At 37.9% G+C, this 26,883-nt stretch overlaps 1 protein-coding gene and 1 pseudogene across 5 annotated transcripts in view; one reads left to right on the forward strand and one right to left on the reverse strand.

Annotated features, from left to right (window-relative positions):
- Positions 1 to 26,883, reverse strand: part of FMNL2 (formin like 2) — a 257,183-nt gene that overhangs the window by 88,995 nt on the left and 141,305 nt on the right. For all 5 annotated transcript variants that reach the window (XM_036235892.1, XM_036235889.1, XM_016151086.2 and 2 more), the window contains exons 2-3: positions 20,430 to 20,513; positions 3,678 to 3,758 (exon numbers count right to left, since the gene is read on the reverse strand). In XM_036235892.1, the coding sequence (XP_036091785.1) occupies positions 3,678 to 3,758; positions 20,430 to 20,513 (165 nt within the window). The remainder of the gene's footprint in view (positions 1 to 3,677; positions 3,759 to 20,429; positions 20,514 to 26,883) is intronic.
- On the forward strand, positions 25,270 to 25,387 carry LOC118614562 (annotated as a pseudogene).

Here is a 26,883-nt window from a genome sequence, read left to right on the forward strand (position 1 = left end):
TCTCTGCTGCCGCAATTGCAGTATAAACAGGGTCATCCAGCTCCGAAGGCAAAGGCATGCAAAGAAAAGAAGGAAAGGAGAAAGTCTGGAAAAGATTCCGGGATATCGGGTAGGGAGAGCCATGCCATGCCACAGATGGATCCCGGTGCCCCAGTGAAGACCTGGAACCCTGTCACCCTCTTCCCTCTTCTGAAGGCCCTTTGCTTCTCCCCCAACTGCTTCTTCTCACCTCGGCCAAAAGTATCACAATTTTCCCCTGGTTGCCATCCCTAAAGCACCCTCAAAGACTTTCTCAGATTTTAGAATGTAGGTACAGTGGGAAATTCAAAATAAAAGCATCCCTGATGCATTGAAAAAAGAAGGGCAGGCCTCTTTTTGTCAAGAAAGGCCTAAGAAATGGCAGAGTCATCTATAGTTCGGAGGGATATCTAAGCCCAGCGCTTCCTAGAGAGCTTTCAAGCAATGAGGGCTGCTGATAAGGTAGAATCGATGCCACACAGCTGAGGGAACCAATTCCAGGTGCGCTGGCTGCTCCAGAGGGAATGTTCCCATGTCAGAGTCACAAGTCTTGGCAGTCTGCATATGTGGCCTTTAGAAAACGACTCAGTGTTCCTGACTATGCTGGTCCCCTAACTCTGCTTTATGCTTCCTCAGGGCAAGGTCATCCCTTCTAGACATCATCAGCCACAAGGGCATCCGGGGAAGCACTGAGAACCTAAGACTAAAAAAAGAGGATCTGCTGACAGGCTAACAGGCATTTATCAAAACAAAACTCCATCAAAACTCTATGAGATAATGGAAACGACAATAGCAGATAACATTTATTAGGCATTTACTATGACAACGGCACGATACCTGAGGTAAAACTAAACTGATCTCACCCCTCTGTTATATTCTTTTGGGAACTGTACAATTTTCAGCTAGGCCCTGGACTAGAGAGAAGCCTTGGCACCCACTTAACACATGAAGAAGGAATACTAACACTCTGCACTCCTAGAATGCATCTAGAATGCATTAGAAGGAAAACTGCATGCCTGTGGGGACCAGCAACAAAGAACCAGGCACCGTCTGTTAGCAATCTCCACCACTGTCCCAGCCCGCGCTGTCAGAGGAAGGCCAGGGACAGGCCCACAGAGGTGACTGAGCCCTAGAGACCTAAACAATAGGTTTCAGTTCACAACTGCAGCACCGCAAAGGACCAGACTTCTTTCTCCATGGTCAGAAGCCTCTGCGAACTAGACATGAGCCATCCCAATCCCATCCCGCAAAGCACTGACGGAGAAATGCCCGATATTAAATGAGGAAGCTGGTTTGGAGAGTTCTAGTCACAAAGATATCTAATTGAGGCTCTTCCTTCCCTGCCCTGGAGGGTTTAAAACTATTCAGAAGAAAATTTAAGTAGCATATGCTTAAGAAATTTTTTAGAAGACAGCAAATTAAGTATCTTGTATTCAACATAAACAAAAAATTAATGAGTGAAGTATTCAAGGGCTCCAGATGCAGCTAAGGGAAGACTACTCAGCCTACGCTGTCTGGCTAAAATTGAAAGCCCTGAATTGAAATCTTCCCCACCCCCCGACCCCACATAATACAGCTGAGAATCGTACACTCATTTTAACTGCAAGCCATGCCTTATTCCAAACAAAATCTCCTTTTTCTCCAGGCTTTAAGTATGACAATTATGTTGAGTGGAACAGATCATTTCCTACTGCTAGCTTCTGACAGAAATCGTACTTAAAGCAGGGATGGCTCATCCAACAGCCATTTTATTTTTGTCTGAGCCAAATGAGTGAGGGTGAAAGATGAGGCCCAGACCAAACAAGGCCATCCAGGTGAACACACATGGTTCAGGGAAGAGATTTCCGGAATAAGGTCAACCCAAAGTGACATCTTTGTCTTGGGCCTCTTTATTAGGTTATTTGTATAGGAGTAAAAAAAATTTCTTAGACTCTTATTTGTTTTTTGTTTTACAGTCTTTGCCTTAACGCAGAAATAATCTTTCTAAAGGAGAAATGGGACAGTGCCAGTAGGAACCCACTTCTCCCCTCCAAGAATCTTCCTCCCTGTGGGGTTTGAAGCTGGAGTCTAAGAAACGCTCTCTAGGAGTCAACGCGTTTTCTCCTTTCTCTTCAGAATCTGACAAATGTTGCAATAATTGTTTGGGAATGAGACATGCTCTGAGGGGAGCTCTCACTCTTGTGCACAAGCATCAATGTTTTGGCCACGCTCAGCTTGGGGCGAGTATGCCTAATGCTGGGGTCTGAGCCATCGTGCCTAAAGGCTTCTGCCTGGAGAGTTCTGAAAATGTTTCCAAAATAGGATCTTGCTGTCCTATACAAAGAAACAGCCTAGAAAACCACCTGAGGCTTTCTGGTTTTGTTTTGTGTGTATGGATGTGCCTCCATTTAACCCTATGTAATCTGATTAAATTGAGACTGCTACATCCTTGGGAGGAGGAAATAAAAAAAGGAACAAATGAGAATTAAGCAGCTGTCTCATTTAGTGGGGCTGACAGAAACTCTTTTTAAAAAAGAAATGTGTGTGCCATATTTGTGAGGAGGAAAAATATTATGATACTTTGACAAGTTTGTTCTTAGAAGATGAGGATGTGTCATTCAAGTCACATATGATACCTAGCCAACAGCAAAGGTCTACAGTCCATTTTCATCATTATGCCTAGATTTTCTTTCCGCTTGCCTACATGTCAACCATAACACAAAGGGCCAGGAAACTTCCAAAAGGAAATAATAGCTGCACCTCTTTGACTTTTTTTTTTGGGGGGGGGGGGCAGGGTAGAGTGGAAGCAAAAGATGAAGAAAAAGGTTTTTTAAAAAATACTAGAGCCCTGGAAACAGTGGCTAACCAGGAAAAGTGTGCCTTTCTGCTGAGTCGCACGTGGAAACAACAGAGAGAATTAAGCTCAAGATATTTTCACTGCAGACTTCAAAGCAGAAGTAGAAGGTCAACTGAAAATCGAGTGTTATCTGGTGAAGAGTCTCTTTACTCATCTTGAGCAAGGACAGCTCTGCCCTGAGACAGCCTAGGACTACCTCGGAGCCGCAGGGCTGTGCCAGGCTTCATGCTTTACCACGAGGCATCAGTATAAACCAATTGTGTGGCTGCACAAAGCAGGGCTTGTTTGGAAAAGGAGAGAGCCAGTCAAGAATGGAATCAGCTATTCTCTCTTTACCTTCTGGGGGCCAAGCGCAGGGTTGGGATGGGAGAAGCTGCTAAAAGCATCAACACAGGATGTGAGAGCACAGCTGGGATGACAATGCCCTAGTGATTTTTCAAGGTCTCTGGAAATGCACCAAGACATGAAAGATAAGCTTTCCTTTTTGCTAGGCCTGCTTTTCTAGGGGCCCAAACACCTCTGCACTGGACTCGCTGCCCTGTAATCAGAAATGGCAGTGACTCGATAACAATCAGAAGTACATGGCTCCCATCTTAGAGAAGTACTTTTAAATACATCCTCACGTGAGAAAGATGGGGGTTTTTTTGTTGTTTTTTGGGGGGTTTTTTTTTGGTCTTCTCATGTCATCTATCTCCGAAGGTTGTTTTCTTGGAGGCTCTGGCAGAGGTTATAATGCAGAGGAAGGAAGGCGTCCTCCAAATGCAGAGGATTCTGCTTGCTCATGGGGAAGCGGCAACAAAGAATGGAAACAAATCCATCTTACCTTCCTGGTTACAGCTGGATCCAGATAGCCTTTGAGCTTTTGAATGTATGTATGAGGAGGATTCTTCACCTGGAATCGTTCCTGCAGGAAGCACAAAAGTAAAGTAAAAAGCATGACAGGTACGAAGGCATGACAGTCAGCCATTTTCAAACGCGTTAATACTGATGATCCAAGGCTGAAATATACCCACTGTATGAATGCGGCCCTGCAGATAATCATCATGTACTAACAGTAGTAGATGCTATTATCTTCTCTTTGCATACGAGAAAATGAAGCCCTGAAAAATTCAGTACTTCCCTAAGCTGACACAGCTGTCTGTGGTATGAGTGGATTCAAACCCATGTCTTCCATTTTCTAGTGTCTATACCGCGTCAGAGGGCTCTGAGCTTTCATTCTGGGAATAATGCTCTGCTCAACCTGGTATCGGGCCTTCCTTTACCAGGTCTTCAGTCTATTCATATTCTTTTGAATATTTCCAAAGTTGGCAAATATTTTTTTGATTATTTTGTCTTTAAAAAAAAAAAAAAAAACTTGACTCAAACTGGATAAAACCAATTTGCTTCAAAAATGAGTAATGAGTCTCTTGCTAAGAGACTAGAGTGAGTTTGAGTGTGCTTGTGTGCATGTATGTGTGTGTGATCGTTAAAGGGTTCGTAAGGCAGTTTCAAACTGGAAGACCCAAAAAATAGTTTGAGCAAAAACACAATCATAGAAATAAACATATAATATGTATCCCAATGTGATAGTTAAATGTAAATCTGAGGTAGAATCCGAGAATTGGATGTCAAGTAAGTTTTATGTTGATGCTGTGGATGGAGAGGTCATACTTCAAGAAACTCATGCCTATGTGTGTCAGGTTTGATAGACCATGTCCAAAGCAGCATAATTAGCAGTAGTGAAAACCTCAATAAAACCCAAATGCCCACAAACTATGAAATGGATAAGTATTTGTATTACATTCATACAACAGTATATTACGATGGAAATGAGTACACTGTATTTCATGTACTGCATCCTCCTGTGTGGACTGATGGATCTTATAAGCCTGAAGTTGAGACAAAAGGAACATATGATTTCATTTATATGGATCCACAAAACAGACAAAAATAAACTTTAATGGCTGGGACACATACATTGGTGATTTTGTGTATGAAAAGAGAGAGGGAGGGAGAAAGGGAAAAACGGAGGGAGAGAGAGGGAGAAGAAGAAAAGGAGAAGGGGAGAGAGAGGGAGGGAGAGAGAGAGGGAGGCCATTAACATAAAAATAATAGTTGAAGAGGGATGAGGTGGGGGAAGGGAAATACAGAGTAATCCTGAAAGGCCAGCAATGTTCTATTTCTGATCGAAGTACCAGTTACACAGGTGCTGGCTTTATCCTGCTTATTATGCTGTTCTTAGGTTTCACAGCCTTTTCTGTACATGTGCTATATTATTACACATGCAAAGAACATTTAAACACATCAGCTCCAAAAGGAAAAACAAAGATTCATCATGAAATCAGGACAATTCTCATCAGGTTCTCCTTTATCTACAACCCAAAAGATGTTTCCTAGTAATTCTTTTCAAACTGATTAGTGCTTAGGCCACAATGAAATTTTTTAGTATTTCACAACACAGACCCTGGCCAGCATGTTTAAGCATTTGTTTATCCCATATAAATTATATTTCCCAACACAGGGAACCACAACATTCTTCCTGGCCGACTCAATTCCTCCTCACTTACAAATTTAGAAATGCTAAAGATCATTTTACTACTATCAAAAAAAAATCTTATTAGTGAAAGTATATTTTATTATTGTTTAATGTGTTAAAATAGGGGGAAGTGGCTTGTAGTGAGATACCTATCAATAATTTCTCTTTATTAAAAAAAAATCATCAGGGTACATTTAGTAGCATATAAACCATATTTAAACGAAGCTGTTAGATTAGCATATTGTTTCTAATTATTCCCCCAAATTCGCTATCCTAAGAGCCATTCTTAAATAACAATTCATAAGTAACATCTCTAGTGCCATTGCTGTGTTTATGTATGAAGTCCTTTTTTTTTTTTTTTTTTTTTTTTTTTAAATCACCATCGCTTCACTAAGGGATCAGATAGAATCCAAGTGCCGTGGAGTTTTAGCAACAGCCCAGCTGAAGGCTAAAATAATCACAAGAAGCTCTGGTCTGAAAAATGAACTGATAAACTATCCAGAAATCAGTTATTATTTCCAACCTTGCGTATAACAGTTGATGCCAGAGATATATTAGGATATAATAAAACTTATGCTTTTTAATAACAATCCAATTATCCAGTCTCTTAAAAATCCTATGACTAGTGACAATGTAATGTTCTCTCTTCTGTTATAGAAACCAATTACTTCTAAATATAAGGTCCTTAACACATGAACTTCAAGGAATTTTATCTGTGGCTAATGTAGTATTTGCTTGAGGACCTAAAATTTAAATGTGTGGACAGCTGCTGAGCCTTCTAATGCTTATTCTTTTTAGGCAATGTGACAATAAGCAAAAGTCATGTTTATTCCTTTAAAATAACAAAATCTGATTGAATACAACATATAACATTGGCATGGTGAATTCCATTTCTGATAGTCAATAAATGTACCTTTGTCTATTTCTTACTTAAGATAGGGGTGACCTAGAAAGGCTTCCTCAAATATACACATTTACTAGCCCTGTAAATATTCCCCTATAATTACTCCCCTGAAATTATGGATGAGGTCTAATTTTAATACACTCATACTTTTTCAAGTGTGCTTATTAGCATTTACTGTTATGTTTTAGGTATATTTTTCATTTGTTTGAGTAACTTAGTAATATATTTCCAAGAAACAGAAAATGAATACATCTAATGCTTTAAAAAACAGTAGGTTAACATTACAGCTACGTCTCAGAAAATTCAGCCTATATCTAGGGATTCAAATAAAACTGCTATGGCAGAAGAATGTGAAGTCCCAATCATTTTCCTAAAACTTGAGGTTGTTCATCTAATCTCAAAAGAAGCTGCTGTTCGAGTTATAAATCCAGCATCTGGCTCACCAAATCTTTTCTCTGTCTCTTCAATATGAACATTTGGATAACAGAAACATTTGAGGGAATACATTGAAGAATTTCAGCACCTTGCCAAAACACATTTTTATTGTGAAGAACTCTGGACAAGTTATTGACATCATATTTATTTAAGTTGATATTTTTTTTCTCTATTAGAATTTTAGATTTTGAAGTGAAACCCAAAACGTCCTTGGCTGGCAGTTTTCCATCACCCTCATTTCCAAATCTGCTTCATCTCCCACGTGCTATTTTCAACAACTGGTTACCTGTTTGCTCAGCATCACTGATATGGACAGCTTATAGAAATTAAGTCCTCTACTTGAGTTACATGATACAGAAATATACATAGGGGTAAAAAATATTCTTTAATGACAGTGATTTGTCAATATGGATTGATAAGCCATCCGAAAGTCTTTAAAGTATAAATTTCTTTCAAAATGTCTTATCAATACATCACCACCTCCCTGACCTCTTGCCATTTATCTCTTTGTATGATCAAATTTTCCTCACAAAATATTTCTCGATGGGAAATAACAATTGTCCCCATAAGTATTCACACTGGCCCCCAAAAAAGAGTCCGAAGACAATTCAGGCACCTGGCCAGAGACTGCACTGGGAGAAGTGGCTGGGAGAAGGAGGGGAGTACAGGCCTTAGAATCGGAATCTTCATGAAGCGTCTGTGTTGTTTGCAAATATTTTACTCGATAGACTGTTAGGATTTCGATTTCTCTGGTAATAATTAGGAAATTTCTTTTCACTGCTAAAAGCAACTTCATTTATGCAAGCTCAGGAACACAATTATCTTTGCATCTGAGGCAGTGCTTTTGTTTCTCAAAGGTTAACTTATCTTTTAATAACTTTCCAGTTTATCATATTCTTTACACCTCTTACTCACTCAAGCCTCCCCTGTATGTCAAGTCGCTATTAACTCCATTTTACAGGTTGGAGGAACTGAGGTTCGGAGATTAAATGACTTTCCTTAAATCACACTCATACACACGTGCACACACACAGCACAGGTCAAGGATTCAAACTCGGGTTTTCCGCGTCTCTGATCCTTGTTCTTTTCACCACACTGCAATAAGTGTGCTCATCTCGCTTTTTGATAAAAGTTTTTAAAAGGGTAGAAACATCTTCTTTTCTTCTCTGAGTCCCAATATATGGAAGAATGCTTGGCACAGTTAGTCCTTAATAACGTTCAAAGACTTACATTTCTTTTAAATGTCATCTACAAGTCACTTTTCTCATAAATTAAAGGTAACTTTTTAAAGTTTAAAAGTACACAAGGAGATTGTAAACACTCTGTACAGATCATACAGCCAATGCTAGACATAAGTCAGCCAAACTAATGTCATAGCTGAAGAACATCTGCTGTAAGCCTGGGTTGTATCTCTAATGGCTCTGAAACTGCCCAGTGACTTACATTATCATACATTTCTCATTAACTCAATCCGCTAAGGCTTATGTTCGCCTCCCCTCCCCCGACAGGCCACCAGGAAGGTTAGGTGGCCTACACACCAGCACAGCCTGCATGTAACTAAAAGACGAAGCAGTTACTGGTCTTCATTTAATGACTAAAGTTCATCTACTACAACCCAAAATGGAAAACCAGGCCATTCCTAAAGGAACTAACTCAAGGGTTGCATTAAGGAGTGTATTAAGTTCATTAGGTCAGCCACAACAAATGGAATTCACCAGCTATGCTACTGGCTATGTGCCTTCCCAATTAGACACAGACAGGCAGCCTTAGGTTCTAACCAGCCCAACTGCTTCTTTGGCACCTCCCCCACTCCATGACCCTCTTTCTCCACCCAAATCTAATAAAGTTTGTCACTGAAAGCCTTCCTGCATAAAGGATTAGAGTTGGACAGTACACTCATCTAGCAAAACATTTATAATCCTTTGTATCCACTCTATCCATGCACATAATTACATAAGAAATTACTTAATTGAGGTTAATTTGGTGTTAACTGGACTTACACCAAGCATGTTAAAAGCATTTCCGCTCTATAAATTATATTTGGATAGGCAGCTGCAAACAGAATTTCACTCTAAATTTATCTTATATCTTAATATTCTTAGGTTTAAGGAAAGAAATTATAGCAAGACATCTGAGAATAACGGAAGTCTCTGGGAAATGGATGGCTCACGGGGGACATAACTGCCAAGTTTCTCTCGTTGTTTGGGATGGCTACAGGGCTACTGGCTCTATTTCGGTAGTGTATTAGCAGGACTACATAAATTGCTTAAACACCCTTAGGGATAAATTAGATGTCACCATCGTTATGCCATTATTAATGCTTTATTATTTGATCTTGTAATAATTCACTTCAGATAGTGAAAATTCAAAGGGCTTTGCTTTTGTACACATAAGTGCACTACACTTGAATGATTTCTACTCCTAGAAGCTGAAAGTAGTCGGACTTCCTTTCCCAAGGCTGAGTAAGCAAACTGTAGTCTCTAAACAAACCATAATTATAGCCAGCATAATTGTCATTAATGATTACTCATTTGCAGGATTTACCTTGGTACTAAATGCTCTTCAGAGCTATGTTGACAGGAATAATCTATGTCCTCAAGTAGTTTAACTTCTAAAATTGATAATACTGACGTAAGTATACAGGGAGAAGAAAAGACAAAAGGGTTTAATACTGTATATACACAGAAATGATTTATACAATATAGGAGAGACCAAGAAAATACACTGGGGGGTGGGCGTGGGGAGGGGGGTACCAAGACCAGAATCAGGGTTCCTAAGCAGAAGAGACTAAGGGAAGCCTTAACACCTCAGCCCTCAGAGGGCTAACAATTTATTCAAGTAGAAAAAAAAATTTACACAAACAGATCTAGATTCCTGCCCCACCAAAACTGAGTACCAAAGTTCCCAAGGGAACACATATTCCCTGCCCCTGCCCCACCAAAAAAAATTCTGAAACTTCAGAAAGGCTGCCAGACTGTCCCACCTATGAAAAGTATGCGTATGAAAGAAGAGGACAATTTAGAGCAAATGAGGAAAAAGTATTAAGACTCTACCTACTTATAATAATAGATAGAAAGAAAAGCAAGCTCAGATGGGATTCTAATTTCATCTAACAACTACCAGAGGCAGCTAGTGCCAGCTGTGATCCTATTTAGAAGGGTCCCTGTGGTTATTATCGGATGAAATATTTTGCTAAATAAGTCCCTGACTGTGAACATCTTAAATCTTACTATCACATTTAGGTCTCCTGATTCTAGGTATCGACGTGAAAAATACCAAGGTAAAAAAACAAATTTTTTTTTGTCATTTTATTCTTTCATTCATCCAGAAAACATTATCCAAAACACTGTATAAAAAGCACAAAATGAAACAAATTCAATTCCAAAACACAGAATTTCATCTCTGAGATACAACAGACATCACTGTAATACAAAGTAGAATATGATAAGAACCATATGTGATCCTCTGGAAGTTCAAAGAAAGGTAAGGCTCTTTCCAACTGAGATGATCAAAGGAACTTCCCTGGAGAAAGTAGCTTTTGAATTGAGTTTTGAAGGACAGGCAGCATACAGATATCCTGGGACAGTGTGAGAGGCAGGAGACAGAGGAGTTTTCCAGATGGAGGACCATGGGAATAAAGGTAGAAAAGCACAGGGCACGTGCTCACAACTTCAAGGGGTTTAGCTGGGTCCCAGAAATGCAGTTTATGAAAGGTAATGGCACAAAGGATCTAACCAGTAACTTGGAAAGGGCAACAATGGACATCAAATAATAGGCTACTGGATAGGGGACATACAATAAGGAGTTTTGAATAGTGGAAGAGCACATGGGTAAGGATGTAATAAAGCTCTCTCTTTTCTTCATTCTCAACTTTAAAAGCTGGCCATTTCTGCACTAGACTAGACTTTAAAAATCAGTATGTCAGATTCATTCCACAGCCTTAGTTTCTTGGAGAGCCTTGTAGCATTCTTCAGCTCTGAATATGAAATCATTTTCCTAGTCTGAGAGGAGAGGACAACTTTCCAAGTGTTCCATTACAACTCTCAGACTGAAAATAACTTTTGATGAGACTTTTCCAAATAATTTCCTTTATTTAGACTAGCAAAAATTTCTTCTAGTTCAACAGGTCTTTCCTAATCATAGCATCCTATAATTCATTCTCTAATATGTAATATTAATTGGGCTTCTTTAATCCTATTCATAGTCCATCATTTCCCCCCAATTTAAAGTGTTTTAATTCAATTTATTGACTTTGTAAGAAAGGAAGGAAGGAATGTTGATGAAGTTTGTTTATTTTCTCATGTTGTCCTAAGAAAAAACAGAAACATGATTCTGCTTGATACACAACAGTGTTCAGTAAGTATAGTTGTTGTTATTATTGGGGATATAAGAACTGAATACAGTGACAGAAGATTGGATTTATACTGGGAAATCCTCGAGATAGTCTTCAATTCCTTTGTATTTTGCCCACAACAGCCAAAGCTTTCCCCTCTTTTAGACCAGCATTTCTCAAAATATACGCTATCAAAAACCTGCATCTAAAGCAATTGAGGATGCCTGTTAAACTGCAAAAATTCTCCTGATCCAATTCATCAAGTACTCAAGAATCTGCATTTTCTTAAAGCCCCCAAGTAGATCCACTATACACTAAAGCTTTAGATTATACTTCCTACTTTGGATACCTGGATCTCTCTTTACTCAATCTACAAAAAGAATGTGTAAAAAGAACCTACAAAAAGAATCCTTGGTAAGAAAAGGCTTAAAACTATTTTCAGTTATGTTTAGGAATACAGACTTACATTATAAAACCATAGTTACAGTCTGTACTAAACTTCAAGAAAATTTTGCATAATCCTTGGGAAGTATTTCTCCTATAAAAGTGCAAGAGGTACAAACACACCTCATTGTTTCTTCACCTGAAAAAGAGGAATAGAAAAACATTTCTCCCCAATTTTACTACATATTACTTAAGGATGCCTTTCAAACAAGAACATGCTGAAGATTTTTTTAAGTCTCCTGAGCTAACCATGTACTATATCAACGAAATCATGGAGGAGAAAAGGAAAAATACCTGAGTTCTGATGATCCTGCTCAAGAAGAGGAGGAGAAAGAGGAGGAAATTTTTTACATTATAGGAAAAAATAGTTACATTTATGTTAGGAATCGAACAGTTAAACGTAAAAGAAAACCAGTAATTATAAAATCAAAGAAGTATGTTAATATTAAAAATGATTTGAAAATATCAATATCTCTATTTTTAAACATATATTTTAGACAAGGTCTAGACACTTAAAACTTTGAGAAGCAGGTGCACCAAGCAGCTATGATGATCTCTACCCTCTCGCATTCTCATTGCTAATACCACCCCCCACTAAAAAGAATAGGGCTCCTTAGAGAAAGTCAGATTCCAGGTCTGCGGCAAGGAAAATACAAGTTAAGCATAAGAAATGAGTTTTGCAAAATAAAAACAAGCTCTCAAAGATTAATAGAGTCATGTTAAAAGGACACAGGAGCCAGCATGAAGGGGTTCTCATACGTCAAAGTATTGATACTGTGAGCCTCGAAAATATCATACTGATTGAAACACACTGGCTCTGAAAACCCATGAGTTCACAATGATGCTTACAAAAGGCAAATCTATTTGCCACCTTTTGAGGTACCTATGAAACTAAATCCTTACTCTGAAAAATGGTAATTAAAGGGAAGACTTCCAGGAATAATTACATGCCAGAGGAAAACCAAGACCCAGCTGAAAGCTCTAGTTGCTGGCTTAATGTAGAAGGGAAATGAGATTATAAAATCACCTTTGTGCAACTCCTCGTGCAACTGATTCAGCAAAAGTTTATCAATTGGTTTTAAACCCACTAGGTACAAGGCTGATTGGTAACCAGACATATGTGTGGTCCCAAAGTAACATTCCTCAAATTCTTTCTGGTTCAAGGGTTAAAACATAATTATACAATGGAGGGTTCACATTGTGACCTGATCCACTGACTAATATTATCTAATAGTGAGACATCAGACATTGTCTCCTTATGATATTCTAGACAAAGTAGTTCATCATCAATTTAGCACATTTTTACATGTAACTTCTGGTTAACAGGAAATTCAGGAATTCATACACCTCTAGGAAACAATCAGATAAATGCAGAAAACAAAACTTGCTATATACCGGCTTGCCTGGTTCTCTTCACTCTATGAGCATCATGAATAAAAGTCTGTTGTGATTCAAACAGACTTAAAGAATATAACAACCAGATGCAATGTGTGATTGATGCTGGACTAGATTCTTGTTTGAACAAACCAGGTGAAAAGAATATTATGGAAAAGTGGGAAATATGAATTATGATATTAATGAATTATTCATTTTAATTGAGATTAGTTTATCTGGACACAAGAGAAAATTCTCATTTTCATAAGATACTATTTAAATAAATAAATGAATAAATAAATAAACAAACAAACAAACACTAGGAAACAAAATACCAAACAAATAATCTGAAATCCAAAAGAAGGATTACATAGAGGGGGAATACTGAGTATCAAAATGATAAAAGAAAAACACTTAGGGTTTGAAAAATAGAATTTCCAAAGAATTAAACAGATCTCAAAAACCTCATAATAATTTAAAAAGATAGCATTTCAACATGCCACAGAATTACGGAAATGTAATAAAAATTTTAATTTAACATCAAACAATATTAAATATAGTAAAAATATCAGCTAGCCATCGGACTCGATAAGGGGAGATGGCCGTCTGGTAAACCAACAGCTGGTGAAGCCAGAATGAAGTGACTGCGGCTAAATGTAGAATCAAAGCCTGGAACTTGAGGACAGCGGCCGAAGGCAGATTACGTCTGGAGTTTGGCAGCCAGGGGTATGGTTGCTGCTGCATCACTATCTTTTCCTCAACTTCTCCCCCACTGTCTATGCTATTCACAGGCTTGCTCGAAGTAACAAACATGGCAGCCGCCAACACTGAATTGAAGTAGGCCACAGCCTCCTTCCCACCCTCACCATGTCGCCACTCATTTACTACCCCTGGTGCTCCAAAGACAAGCCCTCATCACCTAGGATATGATGGTCCACAGGAAATAATATATCAGTATCCAGTAATATTTGCTTACTTGGCAGAGAAGAGCTGTACTAGCTCACAAAATCACGAATATTTAAAAAAAAAAAAAAAGCAATATGTTTGCTCTTTGATTTTTTAGGAAATTTTACTCAAGTGGTAAATTGGCTTAACTTGTCACTACTGATACAAGTTATCCAATAAGTAATGTTTTATCTTTTGAAAGAGATAGTATTAGAAAATATAAGTAAAGGGTTTAAAAATAATTATGCTCTTAATGATTGCATTTAAATAGTATGGGTCGGTTGTGCTGAAAAAAGAGAGCAACTCTCACTGTAATGGAGTAATGAAGTATCTTAGTGTAGTGGAGTATATCAACGCAACTGGTCTGACTCAACTCTGGCCCAGTAGCAGCTGGAGCCTTCCTTTTTCTTGATCAGGACACGTGCCAAGCCTTGGGAGGTGAAATTTAATCTCCCTGAAGTGCTTAACACAGGAAGCTGAGTGTAAGTGGGTAATGGTTTCCTGCCACGTTCTCACTCTCACATTTTTTTGTTGTTTTTAATCTCCCAAATCATTCCATACAAGTCAAGGAAACTGAAGACCCCCATCTCTCACTAAAGCTACAATGCGGAACAACAGCCAGCCATTAGGGGGCAAGGTCGAGCCATTCGAAACCACCCCCCAAAATAAATCATGCCATCGGTAGGGGCAAAGCCACGTGGAAACTTTCTAACCCAACTCAGGTGTGGCACCACTAATGTTTCAGGAATGAATTGTACATTCATGTAATCTATACTCATCAGTATTAGTCATCTAAAACTTCCTGAATTTATGACTAAGCACTTCCACTTCATCATTCAGCAGAGGCATAGTTATGAACCAATCTCCCACCACCTGTAAGTTCTACATCTCCCTCCCCACCAATAACACCTGAGAAGACACAGATGAAGCCTCTGTGATAGCCTCTTTTTTTTGTTTCAATGGTTCATTTCCAGGTCCTTTTGTAAAAGGGAATAATTGAAAGGGCTCATAACTAGAGTTTGGAAATAGGTGTTCTCACCTCACTAACTAGCAGCATAGTCACTTATGCTCTTAAACCTCAGTTTGATCATCAATCAATTAAGAGAATGAGTGAATAGACAGAAAAGGTAAAAAGTACTTTCACTGTACTTCATATGCTCTAAAAGAGTTAATTTTCTTTGACAAGCATGTGTTAACTTTTTAAGTTAGTGAAATAAAGAGTGCCTTGAAATAAATGGTCACTAAAAAACCTACCTGAAATAATGATTTGAAAGTCTTAGGTTCATCTGAGATCTCTAAAGCTCCCTAAATGCAGCCTTCACCCTAAACTGGTGTGAAATAGCCAAGACCCCAAAGCCAAACAATGCAGCACAAAAGTCTCTGTCCAAGGAACACCAAAATTTGAAGAAGAGCAAGGGGTGTTCTCTGCATAGTTATGAAGAACACTGAAAGAGTCCTTTTACTGTCATTTGCAGTTGTCAAAAGAACTTTAACATTTCCAGCTTTTTACTCTTAAAGTGTCAATCTCATGCCATCTGAAACTTCCCTTAGTGTCCTCAGAGTCCTCAAATTAATGTCCTCGTGGGAACTTAGCCCACTTACTACAGCACAGAAATAAATCCTTTGGGGTGCACCTTGCACCACCCAAAATCCATCAGGGAAGGCTCTCCGTGGCTTCTGCAGCCCCATTCAGACCAGGGCTAAACAGTTCTCCCATGTTATTTTAACTTATGAGACCCACTAGAAGCTCGGATCCTCTTTACATTTATGCGATAATCTAGGAAAGGACTAAGGAACATTGCTGGAATACTCTTACTACGGAAAGCTCTTTGGGATTTAACCACTTAAAATTTTTTATTTTGCGTCCTAGTATTAGCCAAAGAACTGGATTTTCAGTTGACCACAGGTAGGTGAAGACGGAGCTTCACTGCACAAATGCCCATACAGACTCCTTTCTACCTACTTAGGCATCCTTTCCTCTTTAAAAGAGTTTCCCAAAGTGAGCGGTGAAGTTTAGCTTCACTTATCACAAGCAAATTACACCAACAGGTAGAGGAAGGTGAAAAGGAAAGAGAAATAGGAAACCTCTACCCCCATGCTTCCTCTCCCACCTATCTTCTCCCTTTTGCCTTCTCTTCCTTCCTCACTGTCACCCTAACATATCATTTAGCTAGTCTTTCTTTCATTCGATACACTTTCGATAAGCACCTATTTTGTTTCAGGCACTAAGCAAAGGACACATGGCCCATGCCCTTAAGTAACTCACTTACAGTGTGAGAGACATATTTAAATATTTACCAAACAAAGAGACATGCTGATGCAACCATATGAAAGTACAAAAAAGTATATGAATTCTAGTCAACTCAATTGACTTTCCTAAACTCAATCAGGACAAAGCATCTTATTTTAACCCTCCATATGTGCTTCTTTAGAGAAAAACAGTGGGTTTGATGGACTGTGTTACATGATGCCCACAACACATAGAAAATTTAGGTTTCATTATCAGTGCAAGGATAATCTTTGTTCACCAGGAGTCCTGATATATTATTATGTTCCTCATTCAAAAAGATGACTTATGAAAGTTTACAACTTTATAAAACACTTTTTTTTAAAAATGAGGAAATCAGTGAGGAGGGGAAACATGGGCAGGAAAAATTACAGGAAGTCATGGATAAGACCGGTAAACAAAACACATGCCTGTAGGACACTGTTTATTTGGTAATGGGTGGACCGCAGCATGGCTCTGAGCATTCCAGCAGCCAAGGAAGAAAAGGAGACACTCGCCAGTTCCATGATTCAGTGTCCACATGATAATTTTTCATGGAACTAAACCTGAAATAATTCCACCATAAGCCCTCCAACTTTTGTTCACATACTTCCTTCTGTAATATCCTATTTCACTTTGTACAACTTGCCTATAACATGTATCTTAAATAACAGATAATAATATATCTGCCGTTATTTGTTTTAAAAAAAATAAAATTAATATTTGTATTCAATATACTGTGTACAAAGCATAAGGGGCCAGGGAGAGTCTAATGGGTCACATGTCAATGACAACACTCCATAGTCATTGTTCTTAGACTTCACAGATAAGATGCTTGCCTTAATATTTTCTTGGACTGAAATTTTATAGCTGTGCCTTTTCCCGTCAGCATCCTGACTTCTAATCGTAAAGTATGTTTGGGTAAACATATAATGATAGATCCAACTCAATAAATTTTCCTGCATTTTTTGCAGACAAATTAACAATAAAAACAATGGTACCAATATTAAACGTCTGGACCCCTTTGCAGCAGCAGAAGCAGCTACACCATTGCTACACCATTTATGAAATGCCTACTATGTTGCAGGTGTTATTCTATGTACTTTACATATATTGCCTCCAATCCTCAAAATAATTTCAGGATGTTAGTATTAACTACACTTTACAGATGAGGAAAAACTGGAGATCATTAAGTGCAAATATCTTTATTTTTAAATTTTATATTATAAATTTTCAAACGTACACAAAAATTGAGAGCATACTATAATAGACACCAATGTATCCCACCACCAAGATTCATCAACTATCAAGATTTTTCCACATTTCCTTCATCTGTCTCTTTTTTCAATTTTTCTTTTAATGAAGTATTTTACAACAAACCCCAGTCATATAATTTCACCCCTCATCAGCATGCATTTTTTTTAAAATGACAACATATTTTTATACAATCACAATGCCAAAACTAAACCCAACAAAGTCAACAATAATTTTTTGGAATCACCTAATAATTTCTTTGGAGTCACTAATCAAATATCTACAATTTTCTCAAAAAGTCTTCTCAGACTTAGCTTGCACAGATTAAGATCCAAAGAAGATCCATACAAACATTTAATTATTTCTCTCAAATTATCCTCCCCTTTTTTCCTATCTATGATTGATTGTTGCTGAGGCAAATATCTTGTTTATTGAGATACAATTCCCATTATCAGCCACTATCATCCTCCCTTGTAGTCCACAGCAACCATTAACCGACTTTCTGTCTCTATGAATTTTCCTACTCTAGACATTTCACATAAATGGAATCATAATAAAAGCAAAAGTATTTTGAATGTCCATCAGGTTATTCGAATGTCCATTTGATCAAATAAACATAAATACATTATATTTGCCATGTGACTAGTACATTATACATACTTTAAGTTTACGGATTTTATCTTTTCCCTGATAAACATACATAGGAGAAATGATAGCATGTGTGTGACACACCAATAAATTACCTGTGTATGACAAAAAGTTCACAATTTTCACAATGACTAATCGTTGACCAAAAATGGCAGTTCACCATAGTGGTAATAGTGTAGGGTAGGTTAGGCTCGGTGCCTGTGTTACAGCTGACTTTCCCTCTCAGGAAAGAATACCAAAATGCAAGTCTGAGAAACAGAAATATCCTGTATTTTTTATTTATTCTTAGTATATCAACCACACACTTGAGTACTTGGTGAGGAAGGAAGCAGAAAATATGCTTAGGGTACAGACCCCAGAGTGTGCACATTCTGTAGAATCTGATCACCTTCGCTACATTACTACTTAATAGCTATATGACCTTCGGCAATTATTTAGTCTCTAAGTCTGTTTCCCCCATACGTCAAATGGAGATACTAATAAATATCTTATTGCTGTGCTTTGAAGATTAAACGCAAAGCTCTAAGAAAATCTGCTTACTAAATGCTGGCTACTGGCAACAATAATGATTATTATTATTTCACTATTACCAACAAATCACCCGTGACACTTCAGAACTGATGAAGCTGCTTTAGTTTGGAGCGTTCGGTATGTGTTGAAGTGACTGCCAGAAAAAAATAGATGAAGCAGCTAAATTCTCCATGTTCTGGCATATTAACATTTGAGGCTAAAATAACCTGAACTTTGAGAATCTGAAAATCAGAAACATAATTAGATAACTGACTTGCTCCTCTCCCAGCCTCAGAGGCCCTATGACTCTACCACCAACCCTATGAAGCTACTTTTGATCTGAGAGAGTGGGTGCAGCTGCTAGAAATCTTCCATCATCAGCAATCTTCCCTTTATAGCATACTGGAGATACAAAAATTAATAATTCAATAAAGCGAGAAAGGATCAGGGCAGACTGAGTTGGCAGGTGAATGTCTCTGCAGGTCTGAGGAAGGATGGTTCAGCCCTTCCTTGCAACACTAACAAAATAGCCCCCCAAGACAGCTGCCCTTTGTCTGCGCTCTTCCTACTCAAAATCTATCATACTACAGCATTTTTCACGCCCTTGGACCTCCCATACTTGTGTGATTATCTGTCCTTTATATTAATTATCCCTATTATCTTTGTTCACTGTCATAAATCATTTTCCCTTGCAATAATACGTTTAGATAATATTCATTAAAAATTAAGTCTCATAAAAGAACATTAGTGTCAGCAAAACCTTTCTTTTGGATTGCAGTCACATAAGCGATAGCTTCCTCTTCAGTTTCTATCTATTCTTAGGGATCAAATATAGCATGGAGAAGAGAGGAGGATTTCACCACCATTTCATTACTGTTTTAGTTTAGGGGGAAACAACATACAATGAGTGCTTCAGAAATTCTATGTGAACTGCGGGTCTCTCTTTCTTAGGAAAAATGGACTCCCTACCTATGGAGAACAGAAACTTCTCTTCTCCCCTGACAATCTTGTCTCCACAAAAGAGATCCAAGGGAGTTGTGTTAGGAGGAATTATAACACTCTCCAGAAACTTTCAGGGGGACAGGGGAATGGGGGAAGGGACACAACCATTCTGAAGCTCATGGCACAAAATAAAAGAGCTACTAAGATATAATATACAGAGCTGACTCTCTACCTTTAGAGAATAATTAGGTTTTAAAACAACTGGTCTGCATCTAGCCCCAGAATAAAGCTCCGTCAAAATTATTAATGACAATGGAATACTACCTACCACTTAAAAGAATGAGGTAGAGACATATACTGACGAATATATCAAGATACAGAAGAGTGTGTATATATTAATATATCTTTTCTTTGTGTTTAAAAACCAAAAACATAAAAAAAAGCTGGAAGCAGACTTCGAAATCTTACCAGTAGACCTCTAAGGTACAGAATTTGGAAGGTAGAAATAAAATGGAAAATTCCACTTTTTATTTTATATACCTCTGAAGAGTATGATTTTGTTACATTGTGTTAATGATAAAATAAAAATATCTAGAGAATAGCTAAAAACCTGAAATAATTTTTATCAGCCTAAGAAATGTTTCTTTATAAACAATTCAGCTTTCTGCATGAATATGCATCAATATATGTGAATAAGGAACCTGCATTATTCAAGCAGTATAAACTGCTATGTAAATAGTAAAACAGATCTGAATTTGGTTTGTCCACTTGATTAGATTTCCCAGAAAGTCTAACTGCAAAACATCTGAAAATAAAAGAGAGTCAAAATAATGCAAGAATAAAAGAAGTCACTTTCTAACTTTTCCTTTGGTCATAAGAAACAGGAAGGCAAAGAGTCACAAAACAGAAATTCATTCATCCCCTGGAAAAAGTCTGATATATTTAGGAAGGAAAGCTGGTTCTCTTTTTTCATTGATTCTTAATAAAAGCATCACTGTTTCTTACCTGATCACAAATCAGTTCCCACTTTTTTTCATTGTCATACTGCCGCAGTAACCTGGCTTTGTCAGGGGGTAGGTTCATAGCATTCTGGAAAAAAGAAAAAAAAAGGAAGAGATTTGTTACATTCTACAACAGACTGCTAATGGCTAACTCATAGGTAGACCGAAGAATACTACTGTGGTTCTTTTATTCTTTTATGACTTCTTTTCAATTCCTAGCATCTGATTAAACAGAAATACCCTACGGAAATCATTTAAACATCAAATCCGTTTAATGAGGGGTGGGGAGGGAAGAGACTCTGAAGTCCTCTGCTGGGACATCGAAAGGGAAGAGGTCAGCTTTGAACTACACAGACTTGCATTTCAGCACAGGTAATACACTATTTCTTTATTTAACAGTGGGCTTCCCTTCTACTCAACGAAGGTTCAGAAATTGTTGAGAAGGTATTGTCCCAATTTCTTTTAAAGCACTGCAGTCCCACTAGACACTGAACAGAAACCACCAAAAGAAAACTCAGTGACTAAAGCCATTGATAGATAACACTGACTTCTTCTCGCCTTGACATACAACTACAAGCAAAAGCACAGGTTAAAAAAAAAAAAAAAATGAAGATATAACTGGTTCTGTTACCTCTGTGAGAAGACAGCACTCCTTCAAGACTTATGTTAACATGAACAACTCCAATTCTCAGTTCAGCTATACTGATTTTACAAAACTGGGCTTGCAGTGAGAAACTGACTATAAGATAAAAGAGATGTCTAGACAGTAGTTCTCATATAACTCCCTCCCCTCTCTGTCACTACAGTGCACCTTCTGTAGTGCTGGCCATGGATTTTTCCATTACATTTACATGTTATTAGTCTAATGTCCCAAATAACCAATCATACACATTCTCAAGATACTTGGCTTGGGTCTGAGGTAAAATCTTTAGCTACAGAGCATGACAAGTTGGATGGCCCCAGAAGGAATTCATATCTGTTCTCTTGGTCTCTCTAAAGCTCCTGTGCTCTAAACGACTGAGCTAAATACTCAATGTTTTATACCTACTAATTGTTCTATCTATCTCCTTGTATCAACGCTCTAAATCATACCTATCCCAAAATAAACAATACAGCTACTTCCCTGTGTCAATCTTTGAGTACACAAATGCAAAGTTTTTGAACTTTTATTGCTCAAGCCCCCAGCTCTGCGGAGGACCTGGCTTATAGAGGAGTGATTCCCCTTGCCATGGTTACTACATCATGTCATCCAGTGAAACAACTTTAATAGAGACAAGAGTAGGTGAGTTATTCTGACTTAATAGAGTCAGAGAGTTAACCTTGAATGATTCTGATAGATATAAAGGAAGCATTTTCCCTTAAACTCAATCTAGCATCCAAATTGGAATGCCTAAGTAGATGGTAGATATACAGCACTTAGTAATTTGAACCTAACCCATTTGAATCTAATAAACTGTCTTCATAATATTAAATTTTTTAATGATCTTCAAAGCTGACAATGTAATTAGAACGCTTTGGACTACAGAGTTTTCAATGGTACTGCCAAGGCTTCTGCATAGAAATACCTAAAATGGGAAAAGTATTTTCAGAGGACCTATCTCTATAGACTGCCTGCTTGAACTAGAATGGAAAATATCTACTTGGATTTATTTGTTATTTTAATTTTACAACATTAAACAGCAACTCCTGGGATAAGGCAAAGGAGAATTCCAAGTGTATCTTTCTGAGGGAGCCCAATGGTATTGACCATTAAATAACCAGTCCATCATTGTTTATTTGCCCCCTAGAGAGGGATTATTTCCTCTTAAAGTGATGCTGACCTCATATGAGTGCCCCTGGGTATGATTATGCATTAAATAAGAACAATAAGTTTATGAGGTAAGTTAAATGAGTTTTTCTCTGAGTCCTTATTAATCTCTTGCGATATAAAGGGGATAAGAAAAGAATGCCTGAACTACAAGGTGCCAAGCACTGTATGAGGCACTTTCAATACATAATCTCATGTAATCTTCATAATAAACCCACGGATATAATTTTCCCCACTTTATACATGAGAAAATAGATCTGGCAGATGTTGTTTAACTTGTTCAAGGTTAAGGTTAGACAGCTTCAGAGGAGTAAAAACATGGCCTAAACTTGGTCTGTTAGATTTCCAAGGACGAACTCTGAAAATGCTACCAATTTTTTTTTTTTTTTTTGGCAGTAAGGCAAAAGTAGCAAATAACTGACTTTCTGCTACTATTCTAGTCTACTAGACACTTGTGTGGGAAAAGTGTGCAAACCCTGATAAGGAATTAGATATAGGCTCTGTTACTACTGCAAAGAGAAAGCCAAGAGGCTCCTTTTTAGATTATCTTCTATTTTAATGAAACAGTCTTCCATGTAACGAATGTTTATGAAGCACTGTTCTTTTACAAGCACTGTGCTCTGGTCCTTGTGGAGCATCGTATTATGGCTGAGGAGACACGGGTGAAAAAAACTTATCTTCTTAAACTCTGATAAGTATTCACAGAGATCATCAGAGGTCAACTTTAGATTGGACAATCTGGAAAGACCGCTTAGGAAAATGTATTAAGATGATTCCTAAAAGTGAGAGGGAGTGAGCCCGGTAAAGAGTGAGTGGACAACGGCATTCTGAGCAGAAGGAGGTGGTGAAACAGCTGGGCACATCAAAACACTGAAAGAGAGTGAGCATGGCTGGAGAGAAAGTAAGAGAGGGGATGAGGGAAAGCTAGAGTTGGGGGGATAAATCGCGGCTATGGCATGCCCAGCAATGTAGGCCATGGTAAATACTTCTTATTTACTCTAAAGTATAATGGGAAGCCATTAAAGGCTTGTAAGCATTAGACGACATAATCGAGTTACGTTTTAGAAAGATTATTATGTGCTTTGTGAACAAATGATTAAACAGCAAAAGTGGAAGCACAGAGGCCTAGGCCAGGGCAGTGGTTCAAATGAATGATGATGGCTTAGACGAGGGTGATGAAACATCAAATGAAGGTAGACAGATGTCAGTAATAAGAAAAATCGACTGGTTAGACTTAAGTAAGCGTTGAGGGAGGATGCCAAAAATTAATTCCTTGCTTCTGCCTTGAGTCACTTAGGTGAATGGTGGTTCATTTAGTGAGAGTGGCACACCTCAAAGGAAAGCACAGGTGTGGAGGAAGTAAGATTTTTAACTGGCCCTGTTTAAGTCTGAGATAGATATGAGACATCCAAGAGAAAAGTCAAGCAGGTTACTATTCTGGTGGTTAGAAAAAAGGTACATATCTTTTTCTAAACGAGAAGAGTCTTAAGAAGTCTTTTAGGGCCTGATGACTCATTATTGTCAGGAGAAGTGGCTCAGCATCAGTACATCAAAACTAATACTGTACTTGGTAATCATTCATCTAAAATAACTCCTTCCACAGGTCAAGCCTCCGAACTGCTCAGGCATACACTGCATAGCTTACCAATTCGACAGGGACCATGAGGAAGCAGCTCTATTTAAAATCAGACACTCCACAGAGGCCTGGCTAAAGTTCAGGGATGTTGTGATTAGCTGGTAATATCTGCCCTTAAACTTTTTTTAAAGTGAACTCATTCCTTTAGTGCTGCATGGGGCAGGACTCTGCAGTCCAAGCTAAATGTTTATGCAGGTAATTCCTAAGAGTCCAAGCTATTTTCTGAGGAAAACCCTGGTTCTATCTCCAGGTCCCTTTGCTACCTGTATAAAAATGGATTGCTCTTCTATTTGACTGAAAATGTAAATCAACTTCCAAGTTTTCCTAACACAGTGACAACTAACTCTACCTCATGCCACTTTGTGATATCTGTGACACAGATCTCTCCTTTCCTTCCTTTCATCCATCAATCCATCCAACATTTACTGTGCTGACCATGTGCTGTAATACTTGCACTGTAGTCATAGGAGAGAATTTAATCATGAAGTTGCTGCATTCAAGGACATGCCAAAGCTCCACTGAAGTCATTTGCTCCTTGAGTTGAAAAGTTCAGTGGATGTTAATTACCTATGTCTAGATTGTACAAGTTCCTAGTTAAAATAAATTAGACCATCCAAGAGCATTCTTTCTGTAACAAATGTTCCTTTGCTTCCTTCCTTTCAACCAAGCAAACTTTTAAGAATCATCTCAAATAACATTTACCATGAGAACCTTCCCCAACTACTCTAATGGCACTATACATATGTCTCCATTAAAGCATCCTGCACACTGTACCCTAATAATGTTTCCCTAACCAAACTGTCACTGGACTAAGTACTTGAAGGACAATTTCTTTGTTAATCTCCAATGTCTGGTACAATATATGGCAAACAGCGGCACTAAGCAGTTTGCTGAAAAAATGAAAAGCAAACTAACTTGGTCATACTGTACAGCCCAAAAATATCTTCACTGAGTCAGCATTTATGCTTTAGCTATTAACAAAGTCTGTACACTAAAGAATGCTTGTTTCTTATAAAACCTCAGTCAGTGATAATGCCTATTACTTATTAGTAATTATCTCTCAAACAAGGAATCATGGGGAAAAATCTTCAAGTTCAATTCTTTTCAATCCTAAAAAGAAAAATTATGTTTTAGGCACTCTTCTGCCACATACAGTAAACTATGAAAATTGAACTTTGTTTTTTGTTGCCAGTAAATTAAAATCATTATCAACTATAACAATTAATCTACTAAGTGGTAGTTACAAATTCGGCTTATATTCTGGTTTTATTCTTAATTGTATTAGTTTATATTGTTTTTAAATGTGCTTTCCATCTCAGAACATTTTGAAAATAAGAATGAAATACCAAGTTTCTGGGTACTTCATGAAGAAATTAATTATAGTTAAGGAGAGCCTATGAGGTCTACAGCCATGCCACCCTAAACAAGCCCGATTCCATCTGATCTCGGAAGCTAAGCAGGGTCGGGCCTGGTTAGTACTTGGATGGGAGACCACCTAGAAGACCAGGTGCCATAGGCATAATAATAAGAATAATAAATAAATAAAATAGATTCTACGAGTCTATACATTTGATGTTACACTTACAGATTAACTATAACATACACACAGAGCACAATGAAGGCACCATACTCATTCAGAAACAAATAAACCCATGTCCTAGGAATACAGTTTTTTGATATAAGCTCTTATCCCAAGTCCATGAGAGAAAGAAAATTAGGAAAACCTCCTTTTTCCCCTGATATCCTCAAGGCTCATACTGAGAAATCCACAGTGTTATGTAGACACACAGCAGTAAAAGTAAATCATACTCAAACACACCTTATGTAATATAGCACCTTTGATCTTGTAATCTCTAAATGAAAACTTCTCAGTATTAAGTCACTAAATTGAACAACAGAAACTGTTCTATTGCATAACCACCTGTACAAAAGAAGAAAAGACGTGGACTTTACAAGCAGTGTTGGTTATGGAAGCAGGAAAAAGGCATGTCTCAAGAGAAGTGCCATAGACAATCATTTAAAATTCTTAAATGATAAAAGAGCCACTACTTTTTTTAATTTGTGGTAAAAAAAAAAAATGATATAAAATGTGCCACTTTAACCACATTTACATATACAGTTTAGTAGTGTTAACGATAGTCACAGGGTGGTATAACATATATCTAGAACGCTTTCATCATAGGACACTGAAATTCTACCCAAACGATGTCCTCATTAATCCCTCCCCAGAGCCATGACTTCATGCTACAAAAAGCAAGGAAATGTGATGGGTTGTGACTGGGTGCTTGGGCAGCACAGTTTGGAATGAGATCTCCTGAGGGAGTAAGAAGCAAGGACTTACAAGCCTGGCTCTTAAGTTGGACTAGCTGGATTCCAACCCTCATCTACCACTTACTACTGGTAATCTAGGCCCACATGACTTGAATCACAAAGCAAACTAAAACGAACAAACAGTCCAGAGTTTAAAAAGAGCAAGTAAATATAATTTGCAATTGAAGGTCAGAATCAAAATTAAAGGCCAAAAACAGTATCATTTACTGATGGTCTGAAATGTCTCAGGCACGTAGGTTCTCGGCACACATTATCCCATTTATTCTGCTTCGTAATCCTCACAAGTAGACATTATCTTCTCCATTCAACAGAGAAGGAAACTGAAGGACAAGGAGTTTAATTCTTCCATGCACGAGACAGGGGCAAAACTAGGACTCAAAAGAGAGGTCTGTATGATCACAATCTTCCCATGACACTTAAACTATGGTGTTTCTAAAATATGACGTGTCCAAGCAAAGAAATCCAACAATTCTACATGAATGACAGCAGAGAGAGTCGTTAGCATGGAAGGTTAAAGTGAAAATGCACACTATTATTTAAGTTATTGATATTTTCAGACAAAATAATGTCATTTTAACGGCAGCCTTCAATATCTTTAAAAATATGAACTAGACCCCCCCCAAAAGTAACTGGATCAAATCTATAGACAGCCAGGTACTCTCTCAATTCAGCAAACAATAAACC

The sequence above is a fragment of the Rousettus aegyptiacus genome, unplaced genomic scaffold (assembly GCF_014176215.1).
Source record: "Rousettus aegyptiacus isolate mRouAeg1 unplaced genomic scaffold, mRouAeg1.p scaffold_m13_p_2, whole genome shotgun sequence".
Classification (NCBI taxonomy): Eukaryota; Metazoa; Chordata; class Mammalia; order Chiroptera; family Pteropodidae; genus Rousettus; species Rousettus aegyptiacus.